This window comes from Melanostigma gelatinosum (genome assembly GCF_949748355.1).
Source record: "Melanostigma gelatinosum genome assembly, chromosome: 8".
NCBI classification, from domain to species: domain Eukaryota; kingdom Metazoa; phylum Chordata; class Actinopteri; order Perciformes; family Zoarcidae; genus Melanostigma; species Melanostigma gelatinosum.
Window position 1 is genome coordinate 28,295,520 of NC_136641.1, and position 17,500 is coordinate 28,313,019.

Genomic DNA, 17,500 nt, shown 5'->3' on the forward strand with positions numbered 1-17,500 from the left:
TAAAGTCTCTGGAGTCATGTCGGCGGTTAGCTCGGACCAGAACCGGACCCGGATCGGAGCCGACCCGGAGCCGCAGGAGGCCGGGATCCTGCAGCCGCAGACCGTGTTCGTGCTCCTGGACTCTGCTGAGAGTCTGAACGTGGTCCGGTGAGTCCGGAGCGTCTGCCAAATGAGCCAGACTCCATTCAGAGACGTGTGTTTAACTGGCGCGTGTGGATGATGTTTATCAGATGTGTGAGTCTGCTGGAGACATCTCAAGGTTTCACCGAGCCGAGCCGAGCCCAACATGTTCCCTTCATCAAGTCTTTGATTACATTAGCTAACGTTACAAAAGTTCGTCAATATTTATTTGATCGATGAACTCTGTTCTTAAGATCACTTAAATCTGAAACCTGTTCAAGTAAAACAACTTTATTTTAAATGTCAAACTTCATTTGACCTCACACACACACACACACACTCATGTGAGCAGTGAGACAGAAAGCAAAAGTAAAGTTGCGTTCAATGTCTCAGTACAGTGTTGCGTTCAATGTCTCAGTACAGTGTTGCGTTCAATGTCTCAGTACAGTGTTGCGTTCAATGTCTCAGTACAGTGTTGCGTTCAATGTCTCAGTACAGTGTTGCGTTGTGTGTGTGTGTGTGTGTGTGTGTGTGTGTGTGTGTGGGTGTGTGTGTGTGTGTGTGTGTCCTTGAGCCTTTTGAGATGAAAAAAAAAAAAGAATTAAAAACCAACAGGTAAGTATGTGTGCATATGGATGTTCATGCATGCATGTACGTGGGTTTCAATTGGTTGTCGGGCAAGAAGAACCACAAAACAAAAACAATAATAACAGTAATAAATACATAAAAATATATGTATTTATACTTATAGAAATTGTACTATTAATGGATGGGTGGAGTCACGTTTGCAGAAGCATAGTGAGGGATGAGCAGGTGGAGCGGTGTTGTGTTGTATATGATGGATGAGGTCAGACTGTCCATTGAAATATACTCGATCATGAAGTTTCTCCAGTGTGCGATGTGTGTGTTATTCCTTGATTTCCAGGTCATGATAGTGTTCTTGGCGATAGTTAGGGCCACGAGGAGTAATCAGCGGTTTGTTTTACTCCGATGTATTGGTGAGATGTCTCCTAGTCAGCACAGTGAAGGGGACAGTGAAGGGGACAATGGGACGAGGCAGCAGGAGGACAGCCAGTGACTCACTTATTTCCTTCAGAAGTGATGAACTGGCGTGCAGTGCCAGGTGGCGTGAACAAAGCTATCCGGGCTGTTTTGAGTGCAATGTGGACAGATATCTGACGTGAATCCCATGTTTTGCCCGGTGTAATGAGTTCTGTGAAGTATTTTATACTCTATTAGTTGTAAATTGGCATTTTTAGCCCTCCCTCACTCCTTGACTCACTGGACTTGTGTTCTTGTCTGTACTTGTGTTCTTGTCTGTACTTGTGTTCTTGTATGTACTTGTGTTCTTGTATGTACTTGTGTTCTTGTATGTTCTTGTGTTCTTGTCTGTTCTTGTGTTCTTGTATGTACTTGTGTTCTTGTATGTACTTGTGTTCTTGTATGTACTTGTGTTCTTGTATGTACTTGTGTTCTTGTATGTACTTGTGTTCTTGTGTTCTTGTATGTACTTGTGTTCTTGTCTGTACTTGTGTTCTTGTATGTAGTTGTGTTCTCTTGTATGTACTTGTATGTACTTGTATGTTCTTGTCTGTACTTGTATGTACTTGTGTTCTTGTATGTACTTGTGTTCTTGTATGTACTTGTGTACTTGTATGTACTTGTGTTCTTGTCTGTACTTGTGTTCTTGTATGTTCTTGTGTTCTTGTCTGTACTTGTGTTCTTGTATGTACTTGTGTTCTTGTCTGTACTTGTGTTCTTGTCTGTACTTGTGTTCTTGTCTGTACTTGTGTTCTTGTCTGTACTTGTGTTCTTGTCTGTTCTTGTGTTCTTGTCTGTTCTTGTGTACTTGTGTTGTATGTACTTGTGTTCTTGTCTGTACTCGTGTTCTCGTGTACTCGTGTTCTTGTATGTACTTGTGTTCTTGTCTGTTCTTGTGTTCTTGTATGTTCTTGTGTTCTTGTATGTACTTGTGTTCTTGTCTGTACTTGTGTTCTTGTGTACTTGTGTTGTATGTACTTGTGTTCTTGTCTGTACTTGTGTTCTCGTGTACTCGTGTTCTCGTGTACTTGTGTTCTTGTATGTTCTTGTGTTCTTGTCTGTACTTGTGTTCTTGTCTGTACTTGTGTTCTTGTCTGTACTTGTGTTCTTGTCTGTACTTGTGTTCTTGTCTGTACTTGTGTTCTTGTCTGTACTTGTGTTCTTGTATGTACTTGTGTTCTTGTATGTACTTGTGTTCTTGTATGTACTTGTGTTCTTGTCTGTTCTTGTGTGTACTTGTGTTCTTGTCTGTTCTTGTGTTCTTGTATGTACTTGTGTTCTTGTATGTACTTGTGTTCTTGTCTGTTCTTGTGTTCTTGTCTGTACTTGTGTTCTTGTATGTACTTGTGTTCTTGTCTGTTCTTGTGTATTTGTGTTGTATGTACTTGTGTTTTTGTCTGTACTCGTGTTCTCGTGTTCTTGTATGTACTTGTGTTCTTGTCTGTACTTGTGTTCTTGTCTGTTCTTGTGTACTTGTGTTGTATGTACTTGTGTTCTTGTCTGTTCTCGTGTACTCGTGTTCTTGTATGTTCTTGTCTGTTCTTGTGTTCTTGTCTGTACTTGTGTTCTTGTATGTACTTGTGTTCTTGTATGTACTTGTGTTCTTGTCTGTTCTTGTGTTCTTGTATGTACTTGTGTTCTTGTCTGTTCTTGTGCTCTTGTATGTACTTGTGTTCTTGTGTTCTTGTATGTACTTGTGTTCTTGTATGTTCTTGTCTGTTCTTGTGTTCTTGTATGTACTTGTGCTCTTGTATGTACTTATGTACTTGTGTTCTTGTATGTACTTGTGTTCTTGTCTGTTCTTGTGTTCTTGTCTGTACTTGTGTTCTTGTCTGTTCTTGTGTACTTGTGTTGTATGTACTTGTGTTCTTGTCTGTACTTGTGTTCTCGTATGTACTTGTGTTCTTGTATGTACTTGTGTTCTCGTGTACTCGTGTTCTTGTATGTTCTTGTGTTCTTGTCTGTTCTTGTGTTCTTGTATGTACTTGTGTTCTTGTCTGTACTTGTGTTCTTGTCTGTACTTGTGTTCTTGTCTGTACTTGTGTTCTTGTCTGTACTTGTGTTCTTGTATGTACTTGTGTTCTTGTATGTACTTGTGTTCTTGTCTGTTCTTGTATGTACTTGTGTTCTTGTCTGTTCTTGTGTACTTGTGTTCTCGTCTGTACTTGTGTTCTCGTCTGTACTTGTGTTCTCGTCTGTACTTGTGTTCTTGTATGTACTTGTGTTCTTGTATGTACTTGTGTTCTTGTGTTCTCGTGGACTTGTGTTCTTGTATGTACTTGTGTTCTTGTCTGTTCTTGTCTGTACTTGTGTTCTTGTCTGTACTTGTGTTCTCGTGTACTTGTGTTCTTGTATGTACTTGTGTTCTTGTCTGTTCTTGTATGTACTTGTGTTCTTGTCTGTACTTGTGTTCTTGTATGTACTTGTGTTCTTGTCTGTTCTCATGTTCTTGTGTTCTTGTATGTACTTGTGTTCTTGTCTGTTCTCATGTTCTTGTGTTCTTGTATGTACTTGTGTTCTTGTCTGTACTTGTGTTCTTGTATGTACTTGTGTTCTTGTCTGTTCTCATGTTCTTGTGTTCTTGTATGTACTTGTGTTCTTGTCTGTTCTCATGTTCTTGTGTTCTTGTATGTACTTGTGTTCTTGTGTTCTCGTGGACTTGTGTTCTTGTATGTACTTGTGTTCTCGTGGACTTGTGAAACGTCATCAGCTGTTCCAATTCAAAGTTCGCATTGAGCCAAGCACGGTCCAAATGCCCGGATGTGGCTCCGCCCATTTTACCGGGGATGCATTGGAGGTGACTTTTCTGTACTTGGGACAGCCAAATATCCCAGAATGCATTTTGCACCAGGAAGAGGAAACAATGGCGGAGGAGAAATCACACAACTGGAAGTTGAAACTTTCTAAATACTACTGTTGTTGAGTCTTTGTGACGGTATTGACGTCTCTGTAGCGTTTTCCTTGTAGGCAAAGAGTACAGCAATCTGATGTATATATTGTGTATATAATGGAATACACTGATGTAGTAATATATAATGGTTTAAGTGAAAACTGAAACAGCAGGGTTGTCATATTTAGTTTGATTGTAAAACTACTTCACAGTAAAAAGATTAAATTCATGAGACCAGCTGAGGTGGTGATGTCATCAAGTGCACTGCTGTTCCAGTTGCAGAATGACTGTACTTGTGTCCTCCTGTCCTCCAAAAGTACACAAATCCTTACTTGTGTACTTTGGTATTGAGAAAGTTCTCTCTCCCTGTCTGTCTGTCTCTCTCTGTGTCCCTCTCTCTCTCCCTGTCTCCCTGCCCGTCTGTCTCCCTGTCTCTCTGCCTGTCTGTCTCTCTGCCTGTCTGTCTCTCAGGGTGGAGTCTGGAATCGTCGCTGACATCGAGGTCGACAGCTTGTTGCCGTCTGACTGTGACGCGTTTTACCAGATCAAGAGTCAACCAATCAGGTAACAGCCTGACCTCTGACCTCCTGCTTATGTTTAATATGATATTATATCTGATTATATTGTATAATATATTATATAATATTACATTATATCATGTATTCATATTATATTTATTCTTTGTACTCAATAAAGTCATGTGATGATGTCACAGACTTCATTAACAGTAAATTGTCTCTCTAGTGCTTCAATAGCTTCATCACGTTCCTCCTCACTACCCTCCAGGTAACGCTAGTACACACTAGTACACAAAAGTATACACTAGTAAACACTAGTACACACAACGGCACAACTAATTTACCTCTCTCTTCCTTTCCTTTCTTCTCTTCCTCTCCTTTCCTCCTCCTTTCCTTTATTTTCCTCGACTCCTTTCCTCTTCTCCTTTCCTCTCCTCCTCTCCTTCCTCTCTTCCTCTCCTTTCCTACTCCTTTCCTCTCCTCCTCCTCCTCCTGCAGGGTTTTGATGCGTCAGGATCTGATGCGTCAGCAGGCTCTGGAGGAGGAGCAGAAGGAGGTGCAGCAGCAGCTGCTCCTTCGCCCGACAGACTCCTCCTCCCCCATCTCTGTCTCTGTGTCTTCCTCATGCAGACCTCCTGCTCAGGTCCCTGTGGAGGTGCTAAAGGTACGAGGAGGAGGAGGAGGAGAAATGAGTGAAGATGTTTCCTGATGACTGAAGTGTTAGAAATCATAACTTACTATCAGTATATTTATCTCTACTGACTTTAAATCACTGGATCCTATATTTCCCAGAATGCAGTTTACAGCTGTGGTTAACATTTTCCCCTTGTGTCTCTCAGGTGCAGACTCACCTGGAGAATCCCACCAGGTATCACATCCAGCAGGCTCAGAGGCAGCAGGTGCGTCGGTATCTCTCCACTGCAAAGACAGCCAATCAGAATGCAGCTGGACCGTCACAAAGCCACTCCCCCCACCTGGGCCCCGCCCCCAAACTACAGCCTGCAGACATCTTCAGAAAAACAGAGGTAGTTATATAGTTAATAAGTCGGGGAAAAATGAATAACGTAATACAGGTGTGTCTTGTTTACGTGCTAAGCTAGGCTAAATGCTAGCAGAGTTCTGGTGAGGAAGGCGGGGCTATACTTTCCTAATATGGATACTCCTCCTGGTTTAAAATGGTGACGGTAAACCTCTGTGTGTCATTCTGTTGTCTGATCCCATCTGTGATTGGTAAATTTAGATGGAAGACACAGTCATCGATGACATCATCAGCCTGGAATCGAGCCTGAACGACGAGTTTCTGACGCTGATTGAATCCGGACTACAGCTCGCCAACACGGTGAGAATATATATATATATATATATATATATATATATATATATATCCAGGAAACATGCGGAAAACATACAGGAAACAGAAGGGAACATACAAGAAACATACATGAAACATACATGAAACATACAGGAAACATACAAGAAACATGCAGAAAACATACATGAAACATAAGGGAAACATGCAGGAAACATACAGGAAACAGAAGGGAACATACAAGAAACATGCAGAAAACATACATGAAACATGCAGGAAACATACAAGAAACATGCAGAAAACATACATGAAACATACAGGAAACATACAAGAAACATGCGGAAAACATACAGGAAACATAAGGGAAACATACAAAAAACATGCGGAAAACATACGGGAAACATGCAGGAAACATGCGAAAAACATACAGGAAACATACAAGAAACATGCGGAAAACATACAGGAAACATACAGGAAACATACAAGAAACATTCGGAAAACATACATGAAACATACAGGAAACATACAAGAAACATGCGGAAAACATACATGAAACATGCAGGAAACCTACAGCAAACATACAGGAAACACACAAGAAACATGCGGAAAACATAAGGGAAACATGCAGGAAACATACAAGAAACATGCGGAAAACATACAGGAAACATACAGGAAACATACAGGAAACATACAAGAAACATCCGGGAAACATGCAGGAAACATACAAGAAACATACAGGAAACATACAGGAAACATACAGGAAACATACAAGAAACATCCGGGAAACATGCAGGAAACATACAAGAAACATGCGGAAAACATACAGGAAACATAAGGGAAACATACAAAAAACATGCGGAAAACATACAGGAAACATGCAGGAAACATGCGAAAAACGTACAGGAAACATACAAGAAACATGCGGAAAACATACATGAAACATACAGGACACATGCGGAAAACATACAGGAAACATACATGAAACATGCAAGAAACATACAGGAAACATACAAGAAACATGTGGAAAACATACATTAAACCTACATGAAACATACAGGAAACATACAAGAAACATGCAGGAAACATACATGAAGAATACGGAAAACATACGGGAAGCATACAGGAAACATAAGGGAACCATACGGACACATACATGAAGCATACAGGAAATGTACAGAAACATACAGGAAACATACAGAAATATACAGGAAACATACAAGAATCATGCGGAAAACATACAGGAAACATACATGAAACATACAGGAAAGGTTATATACGGTGTGATATTAGTACTTTTACGGTGTGATATTAGTACTTTTACGGTGTGATATTAGTACTTTTACGGTGTGATATTAGTACCTTTACGGTGTGATATTAGTGCTTTTACGGTGTGATATTAGTACTTTTACGGTGTGATATTAGTGCCGTCACGGTGTGATATTAGTACTTTTACGGTGTGATATTAGTACTTTTACGGTGTGACATTAGTGCCGTCACGGTGTGACATTAGTGCCGTCACGGTGTGACATTAGTGCCGTCACGGTGTGACATTAGTGCCTTCACGGTGTGATATTAGTGCCTTTACTGTGTGATATTAGTACTTTTACGGTGTGATATTAGTGCCTTTACGGTGTGATATTAGTACTTTTACGGTGTGATATTAGTACTTTTACGGTGTGATATTAGTACTTTTACTGTGTGATATTAGTGCCTTTACGGTGTGATATTAGTACCTTTACTGTGTGATATTAGTGCCTTTACGGTGTGATATTAGTGCCTTTACGGTGTGATATTAGTACCTTTACTGTGTGATATTAGTACTTTTACGGTGTGATATTAGTACTTTTACGGTGTGATATTAGTGCTTTTACGGTGTGATATTAGTACTTTTACGGTGTGATATTAGTACCTTTACTGTGTGATATTAGTACTTTTACGGTGTGATATTAGTGCATTTACGGTGTGATATTAGTACTTTTACGGTGTGATATTAGTGCATTTACGGTGTGATATTAGTACTTTTAGTTGAATATTTCCTTGACTTCATTCATCCGTCTGCATTGAATGAAAGGACCCTGAGAACTAAATGTCAGATCACTTCATGCAGGAAAACACTTCAGTTTTCCAGATGCTGTGTGTGTGTGTGTGGGTGTGTGGGGGGCTCACTGGGAGGTTTTCCGTTCTTAAAGAGACGTTTCCCCATTTTTCAACAGTCGTCTGAACAGAAAGAGGAAGATAAGCTGTGTGTGTTGTGTATGTTAACATACACGCTGATGAGTTCGTGAGGGATCAGAGAAGATGAGGATTTTAGTTTTACTGCCGGACCATGATAAGAGGAGGATTAAAGTGGAGGTAAAGAGCTTTTCTTCTTCTTTCAGGTCACTCTGAGGGTTTGCAGACTAAACACACAGTGAAAGTACAGAAGTGTTACCAGCAAGGTGTACTTAAAGTATCAGAAGTAAAAGTACTCATAGAGCAGATTCGTGTTACCAGAAGCAGCATTTTTATGTTGTAACTCCAGCTGTCACATTGATAACATCAGATATAGATCTGATGACGTAGAAGTAGACGCACTGCTGCTGTTCTGATCAACATTAATATATTACAGCTTTCATTCCTGCTGAAGTTAAACTGAAGACTTCCATGCTGAAACATACTGTCTCTTTAAAAGAACCATCACATATTCAACTCAGATATGAAGAGTTTATAATCAGTAGAAGAACAAAGTCATGTGAAGTGAAAGTTTTCTGTGGTTTTTGTTTCAGAATTTCTTCATAATTTTTTTATGACCGAACAATATGATCATATTTTATATTGATATAGATATTACATATACTATATTTGATGCAAATCAATGACATGTATTCTGACTCACAGCTTTAATGAATCTATTCAAATAGTGTGTGTGCGTGCATGTGTGTGTGCGTCTGTGCGTGTGTGTGCATGTGTGCGTGTGTGTGTGTGTGCGTCTGTGCGTGTGTGTGTGTGTGCGCGCGTGCGTGTGTCATATCCTGCAGCCAATCACAGAGCAGGATGCTGTGACTGTTCTCAGCCTCTGATTGGTCACTTTTCTGTCAGCTGCTGATGCTGTGCTCTGATTGGTCCGTTGCAGATGCCGGTGTCGGGGAACGTGCTGGACGTGTACGGAGCGATGGCCACGCCCACCTTCGCCGTTAGCAACAGTTGCCCGGCCGACCTGCAGGCCATCAAGAGAGAGGTGAATGGTGAGTGAACCTTACCTCCACCTGATTGGACGGGGAGATTATCATGTCAACTGCTGATTGGCTCAGGCAACTCTTATGTCAGAGCTCTGACGGTTAGGCCCCTCCCCCGTGTTTCCCTTTTTTTGTGCTGAAAATGTCTTCTTCAGTTTGATGAGTCGACATCGCGACTTCCTGTGAACGCACACACACACACACACCACACACACACACACGGTCGTATTTTCCCACATCATCAGTTCCCACTTCCTGTTCAGTCAACATTTACGAAAAAACACTTTCTGCTGTTTCAGCTGAAAAAAACAGTTTGAAGCTTCAGTGACTGAACGTCTTAAAAGACAACGTAGCGTCTGATAAAAGGTTCATTCAGGTGAAGTGTGTTTGTGTTTCTCTACAGTAGAAACCAGCACAGGACGTCCTGCTGTGGACGTATTTCATTTCAATTCAGTTCACTTCATGTTGATTTGTACAGCCAAACATCACAAATCAAAGATTTACCTCAACTCATCAAATAACAAAAAATTCCAAAAAAAGACCGTTAACAGGAATAAAATGTATCTCAGCGGGATCAGCGCAGGATCTCTGTGATCAGAATGAACATCATAATGTAATTACGGAACAGTTGATCCGTAAGATATAAATAATTCATATAACTGGATCAGTAGCTGCAGTAGCACTAATAATAGTAGAAGAATGATGTCTACTAATTATAACAGCAGTGGATATTATAGGATAACAATGATAATAAAAGCAGCAATGGTAATGTGACTCATAATAATAATGATAGTAGCAGCAGGTGTCAGCAGGACCAGGGTCCAGATAAAACCACGATCCATGAAACCTATGAGGAGAGAAAACACAGACTCTGAGGAAGAAGCAAAGCTAGTCACGTGTGTTAAGCGGAGATTAATTCATACAGAAGGAGAGAGAGAAGAGGAGAGAGGACCTCAGTGTATCCTAGAAGTCCTCCAACAGTCTAGACCTATATCAGAATATCTAAGGGCTGGTCCAAGGCAAACCTGGACCAGCCCTAACTATGAACCTGAGCCAGCCCTAACTATGAACCTGAACCAGCCCTAACTATAAACCTGAACCAGCCCTAACTATAAACCTGAACCAGCCCTAACTATAAACCTGCACCAGCCCTAACTATAAACCTGAACCAGCCCTAACTATAAACCTGAACCAGCCCTAACTATAAACCTGCACCAGCCCTAACTATAAACCTGAACCAGCCCTAACTATAAACCTGAACCAGCCCTAACTATAAACCTGCACCAGCCCTAACTATAAACCTGAACCAGCCCTAACTATAAACCTGAACCAGCCCTAACTATAAACCTGCACCAGCCCTAACTATAAACCTGCACCAGCCCTAACTATAAACCTGCACCAGCCCTAACTATAAACCTGAACCAGCCCTAACTATAAACCTGAACCAGCCCTAACTATAAACCTGAACCAGCCCTAACTATAAACCTGAACCAGCCCTAACTATAAACCTGAACCAGCCCTAACTATAAACCTGAACCAGCCCTAACTATAAACCTGAACCAGCCCTAACTATAAACCTGATCCAGCCCTAACTATAAACCTGAACCAGCCCTAACTATAAACCTGAACCAGCCCTAACTATAAACCTGATCCAGCCCTAACTATAAACCTGAACCAGCCCTAATTATAAACCTGAACCAGCCCTAACTATAAACCTGAACCAGCCCTAACTATAAACCTGAACCAGCCCTAACTATAAACCTGAACCAGCCCTAACTATAAACCTGAACCAGCCCTAACTATGTACCTGCACCAGCCCTAACTATAAACCTGAACCAGCCCTAACTATAAACCTGAACCAGCCCTAATTATAAACCTGAACCAGCCCTAACTATAAACCTGAACCAGCCCTAACTATAAACCTGAACCAGCCCTAACTATAAACCTGAACCAGCCCTAACTATAAACCTGCACCAGCCCTAACTATAAACCTGCACCAGCCCTAACTATAAACCTGAACCAGCCCTAACTATAAACCTGAACCAGCCCTAACTATAAACCTGCACCAGCCCTAACTATAAACCTGAACCAGCCCTAACTATAAACCTGAACCAGCCCTAACTATAAACCTGCACCAGCCCTAACTATAAACCTGCACCAGCCCTAACTATAAACCTGCACCAGCCCTAACTATAAACCTGCACCAGCCCTAACTATAAACCTGCACCAGCCCTAACTATAAACCTGAACCAGCCCTAACTATAAACCTGAACCAGCCCTAACTATAAACCTGAACCAGCCCTAACTATAAACCTGAACCAGCCCTAACTATAAACCTGATCCAGCCCTAACTATAAACCTGAACCAGCCCTAACTATAAACCTGAACCAGCCCTAACTATAAACCTGATCCAGCCCTAACTATAAACCTGAACCAGCCCTAATTATAAACCTGAACCAGCCCTAATTATAAACCTGAACCAGCCCTAACTATAAACCTGAACCAGCCCTAACTATAAACCTGAACCAGCCCTAACTATGAACCTGAACCAGTCCTAACTATAAACCTGAACCAGCCCTAACTATAAACCTGAACCAGCCCTAACTATAAACCTGAACCAGCCCTAACTATAAACCTGAACCAGCCCTAACTATAAACCTGAACCAGCCCTAACTATAAACCTGAACCAGCCCTAACTATAAACCTGAACCAGCCCTAACTATAAACCTGAACCAGCCCTAACTATAAACCTGCACCAGCCCTAACTATAAACCTGCACCAGCCCTAACTATAAACCTGCACCAGCCCTAACTATAAACCTGCACCAGCCCTAACTATAAACCTGCACCAGCCCTAACTATAAACCTGCACCAGCCCTAACTATAAACCTGAACCAGCCCTAACTATAAACCTGAACCAGCCCTAACTATAAACCTGAACCAGCCCTAACTATAAACCTGAACCAGCCCTAACTATAAACCTGAACCAGCCCTAACTATAAACCTGAACCAGCCCTAACTATAAACCTGAACCAGCCCTAACTATAAACCTGCACCAGCCCTAACTATGTACCTGAACCAGCCCTAACTATGTACCTGAACCAGCCCTAACTATAAACCTGAACCAGCCCGAACTATAAACCTGAACCAGCCCTAACTATAAACCTGAACCAGCCCTAACTATGTACCTGAACCAGCCCTAACTATAAACCTGAACCAGCCCTAACTATAAACCTGAACCAGCCCTAACTATGAACCTGAACCAGCCCTAACTATGAACCTGAACCAGCCCTAACTATGTACCTGAACCAGCCCTAACTATAAACCTGAACCAGCCCTAACTATAAACCTGAACCAGCCCTAACTATGTACCTGAACCAGCCCTAACTATAAACCTGAACCAGCCCTAACTATAAACCTGAACCAGCCCTAACTATAAACCTGAACCAGCCCTAACTATGTACCTGAACCAGCCCTAACTATGTACCTGAACCAGCCCTAACTATAAACCTGAACCAGCCCTAACTATAAACCTGAACCAGCCCTAACTATGAACCTGAGCCTGTCCTAACTATAAACACAAACTATAATATGATCTATTTTCTTTGTTTTTGTTTGTACACAAACTGCAGCATTCTGAATCAACTGGAGATATTAAAGAAACGTGTTAGAGCAGCCTGATAATAAGGAATTGCAGTAGTCTAGAAGTAACACATTTTATTTTGTTTTGAAGTTTAGTGAGCTGGTGGGTTTCATCTGGTTTGATCAATCGATATAATTGAGTATCATCTGCATAACAATGGAAGTTTATACGGTGTTTTCTGATAATATTGCCTAAAGAAAGCATATGTAAGGTGAATAAGATTGGTTCAAGGACAGAACCTTGTGGAACTCCATGGCTAACGTTGGTGTTCATGCAGGATTCATTAGACATCTAAAATAATCAATATTAGTTTTAGTAAACGCTATATTAAGATTATTTTCACCTCTTTACTTTGCTGTCAGACAGCTTTTTCTGAAGTTTTTACCTGTGCTGCCTTCAAAGACATCAAACAATAACTTTACCTCACAGTAGGGCTGGGCGATATGGCCTAAAAAAAAAATCTCCGATTTTTTTACAAAAAATCCGATTCACGATTTAAATCGATTTTTTCCCCCCAAAATTTTTGCAGATGACAGAAGCTGTTGAAAACAATTTTTTATTTTATTTTGTGATGATTTTCCCAAGTAGGTTGATAAAAATAAAGTGCAAACAAAACCTGAACATTGTAGAAAGGTGCCTGTAGTATACAAAAAGTATTTGGTCACTCTTTTGTTTCCCTGAATCATTTAAATATAAAATTAAATTAAACATAACATTAAATGGCATTAAATACTAGCCTTCCATTGTAAACAACTGTGCAAATGTAACTTTTTACAGTAAGCTTTTCTAACTGAATACACTGATACAAACACAGCATGAAATAAAATGTATGTGACCCTTTAACATTCACATTTTCAAAAGTGCAACATCTGATCTAACATCAACATAACATATTTTGCATAGTAAATAAGTGCATGTAAACAAAATCAAGTGCATTCACAACATAACCAACAGTATTAAACAGTAGTGCATGTTTTTTTAAATATTTTTTGCCAGGAAGACAAGCCTGTCTACTACCTCTGGCTTCAGGCATGCACAGTGGCATGTAACAATGCCCCCCCCACACACTGAAAAGCCTCTCAGAGGGGGCACTTGTAGCTGGCACAGAGAGGTATTTCTTTGCTAAAGTACTTAGCCTTGGAAAGCTAAGTTGGTGACGCTTCCACCAGTCAAGTGGATCGGTGTCTGGGTCAACCTGCTGGACCACAGGTCAGTTGTTGCGGAGTAGAATGACATCCCCTCCAGCTCCGCAGAGATCCTTTTCCACGGTGTATATGGGTACCATATCTTTTGCGATATACATCGCGACTGCATCCGTGATGGCTTTCCACCGGGCACTCTTCTTCTCATGCGGAGTACAGTTGGTGAATGTCTCCAAAATGCTGGGTTGTTGTGAGGTGGCGGCGGCGTCGCTTGTGCTCCCGCGGTCCTGCTCCCTCCTCAGGGCAACAACGCTTCTCCCACTCGGCGGCATGCCTCTGTTTGAGGTGCTGCATTAAATTAGTTGTGCTGCTTGATTTTGTAGCAATAGCTTTTAGACAGACCTTACATCGTGGTGCTGTTTGTTCTGTGTCAGATGACACGAACCCGAACCATTTCCAGACCACCGAAGACACATTCTTCCCTCTCTTAAGAACGAGAGCTTCACTGCTGGCCGCCATTGTTTTCGTTTGTAAACAATGCGCGCGCACTCTACTACGGGAACCCAACGGGGGGAGGGGTGGGGGCGATTTTCTCGATTTTCAATAAAACACATCGCCTTAAAGCACACATTCGAATTAATCGATTAAATCGATTTATCGCCCAGCCCTACCTCACAGAACACAGGAGTCGGGCGGTTAGTTAATTAGTGTTATTGTGTCTTTGGTGACTAACTCACCCTTTAAAACACCAAAATGTTGTTTGTCTTTTTCTACTCAAATGAAAAGCTTCTTAAATGTTTCTGTTGTCGTTGTAGAGGGGGAGACCAAAGCTCTGATCAAAGAGAGACAAAAGAAAGACAACCACAACATCAGTGAGTACAAAGTATGAATTCACTCAGACCTGCTGTTGGTGCTGAGGTCACCACAGAGTTATGAAAAGCTTCAGTCACAATAAAGACGGATTACAATACAAGACTATAGCCCTACATGAGTGTATATATTACAATGTAACTCTATCTGATACAAAGCGACGTTATTTCATACAAAGTAACGTTATCTGATACAAAGTAATGTTATTTGATACAAAGCGACGTTATCTGATACAAAGTAACGTTATTTGATACAAAGTGACGTTATTTGATACAAAGTGACGTTCTTTTGTACAAAGTGACGTTATTTGATACAAAGCGACGTTATTTGATACAAAGTGATGTTATTTGATACAAAGTGATGTTATTTGATACAAAGTGATGTTATTTGATACAAAGTGATGTTATTTGATACAAAGCGACGTTATTTCATACAAAGCGACGTTATTTCATACAAAGCGACGTTATTTGATACAAAGCGACGTTATTTCATACAAAGCGACGTTATCTAACACAATGTAACGTTATAAAATGTCGTGTTTTAGTGTTTCTCTGGAAATCATGTATGACTTTGTGTTTCAGTCGAGAGGAGGAGGAGATTCAACATCAACGATCGGATCAAAGAACTCGGAGATCTCATCCCCAAATCCAGCGACCCGTCAGTTAACTGTCCCTCCTCACACTCTGCAGTAGTACTAGTCCTTCACTAACAATACTTTAGTACTTATACCTCTGTGCAGTATCACAGTACTTCATTCAAACATTCATCACATTACTTTATTGTAATGTATATACATATACATTACATATATACAAACACATATGTATGTTTTTATTAGGGCTGGGCAAGTTAACGCGTTAACACATTAATTCATGAACTCCGACAATTATATTCTTATTATACTTCTACCCTCATGTTGCCGTGTTGGCACGCCGTTACGTGGCTGTGCCTGGAACCTCCGTCCATAGCGAGAGGGTATCTTCCACTGCAGGTGATATCGTCCATCAAGCAGATCTGTGCTGTCTACAGAAAATGTGGACATTCTCATCTTTCTGATTTGCATTTGTTTATAACTACAACAAACAATGCTACATTTGATTTCTTATAAGAAACACACTGCTAAGAAGTGTAGTTCCATCATTGTTCAGAGTAAAGAAAATAACTTTGTTAGTTTTCATGAATAAATATATTTTAAAATCAAGGACATATTTCTGGCATTTCTAGTTTTCTGCTGTATTGAAAACGTACCGAACCGTGAATTTTGTGAACCGTTGCACCCCTAATACATATACATATACATATACATGTGAATATCCAGATTTATTATTGTGACTAGAACTCGTTATGCTCGTTAGTGCTGTGTGTGTGTGTGTTAACGAGGCGAGGCCTGTGATTGGTCGATCAGGGAGTCGAGGTGGAACAAAGGAACCATCCTGAAGGCGTCGGTGGACTACATCCGAAAACTGCAGAAGGAACAACAGAGAGCCAGAGAGCTGGAGGAGAGACAGAGGAGGCTGGAGAGCAGCAACCAGGCGCTGCTGCTGCGTGTACAGGTGAGGGGGGAGTTATTATTATTATTATTTTAATTCTGTTATAATTACAATAATTATAACAATAATAATATCAATGATAGTTCTGATCCTTTCCTTTCTCGTAGGAGTTGGAGCTTCAGACTCGCCTCCACAGCCTCTCCTCCTCACCTCTGCCCACCTCCTTCTCCTCCTCCTCCTCTCTGGACCCCCAGGCCCTGCTGTCCCCCGCTCTGCCTCACCCGTTCTCCCCCTCCTCCCTGGTGACTCCCTGTCTGGGTCTGGACGCCCTGAGCTTCGTGGACCTGGACGAGCCTCCTGGAGCGTCGGGGGTCTTCTCCTCAGACCTGATGTGTGAGGTCGGGCTGGAGGACATGTTGATGGAGGAGAGGGGGGGAGGGGAGGGGTCCGACCCCCTGCTGTCTTGTGGAGCCTCAAAGACCAGCAGCAGGAGGAGCAGCTTCAGCATGGACGAGGACCTCTGATGGTCTTCTCCTCAGACCGCGGGCTGATTGGCTGAGAACGAGCGAGCTCACAGCTGATTGGCGGCAGAGTCTCAGTAACTTTTTTTAAACATTTTTTATCTGGTAACCTGAACACACCACCACTTCCTGTCTGATCAAGTGCAGAGAAAGTTTATTTATTTTAAAATACAAACGCTTTCTGTGGTAAAAATACATCTGTTCTAACTGTTAACGTTAGCATTAGCATGTTCACCACATGGCCACGCCTCCCATCAGTGATGTCACAGCAGCTGTTTCCCTGCAGGATCTACAGGTGTGAACTCACCTGTGACTCTACATAAACACATTCATCAATAATCACTCTGATCAGGTGATTATTGATCTGTTTGAGTCAACCTTTTCATAGTTAAGTGAAGGACATTTATTAAACATTCATAACAGTTATAGATGATGTAATCTAAAAACTATTACATGTACTAGTTGAGCCTTTTTATATCTCGAGCATTTAAATGAATGAATCTTTTCTCTGACCCCTGACGGAGGGTCTGGGACCCCTAGAGGTCCCAGACCCCCATTTTGAGAAACTCTGACTCAAAGCCCTGTTTTTTCGAATCTCAAAGTTCACATTCCTGCTTATCATTTTCCAAATCATCGTTTTTAAATTGATTGTGTGACCTCTCATGATAAAATAACCTTCACAAATGACTGCTGAGTTAGCGGTTAGCTGTTAGCTGTTGGTTTCTAGATGCTAGCTGTTAGT

General features: G+C 41.3%; 1 protein-coding gene across 1 annotated transcript in view; it reads left to right on the forward strand.

The window, feature by feature from the left end:
* The window catches only part of tfe3a (transcription factor binding to IGHM enhancer 3a), an 18,573-nt gene that overhangs the window by 59 nt on the left and 1,014 nt on the right, over positions 1-17,500 (forward strand). Inside the window, exons 1-11 of the mRNA XM_079274482.1 lie at positions 1-147; positions 4,523-4,615; positions 4,796-4,837; positions 5,068-5,233; positions 5,409-5,594; positions 5,810-5,908; positions 8,991-9,102; positions 14,693-14,749; positions 15,329-15,404; positions 16,153-16,300; positions 16,405-17,500. The exon at positions 1-147 is cut by the window's left edge and continues 59 nt beyond it; the exon at positions 16,405-17,500 is cut by the window's right edge and continues 1,014 nt beyond it. Of these exons, the coding sequence (XP_079130608.1) occupies positions 17-147; positions 4,523-4,615; positions 4,796-4,837; positions 5,068-5,233; positions 5,409-5,594; positions 5,810-5,908; positions 8,991-9,102; positions 14,693-14,749; positions 15,329-15,404; positions 16,153-16,300; positions 16,405-16,761 (1,467 nt within the window). The 5' untranslated portion in view covers positions 1-16 and the 3' untranslated portion in view covers positions 16,762-17,500. The remainder of the gene's footprint in view (positions 148-4,522; positions 4,616-4,795; positions 4,838-5,067; positions 5,234-5,408; positions 5,595-5,809; positions 5,909-8,990; positions 9,103-14,692; positions 14,750-15,328; positions 15,405-16,152; positions 16,301-16,404) is intronic.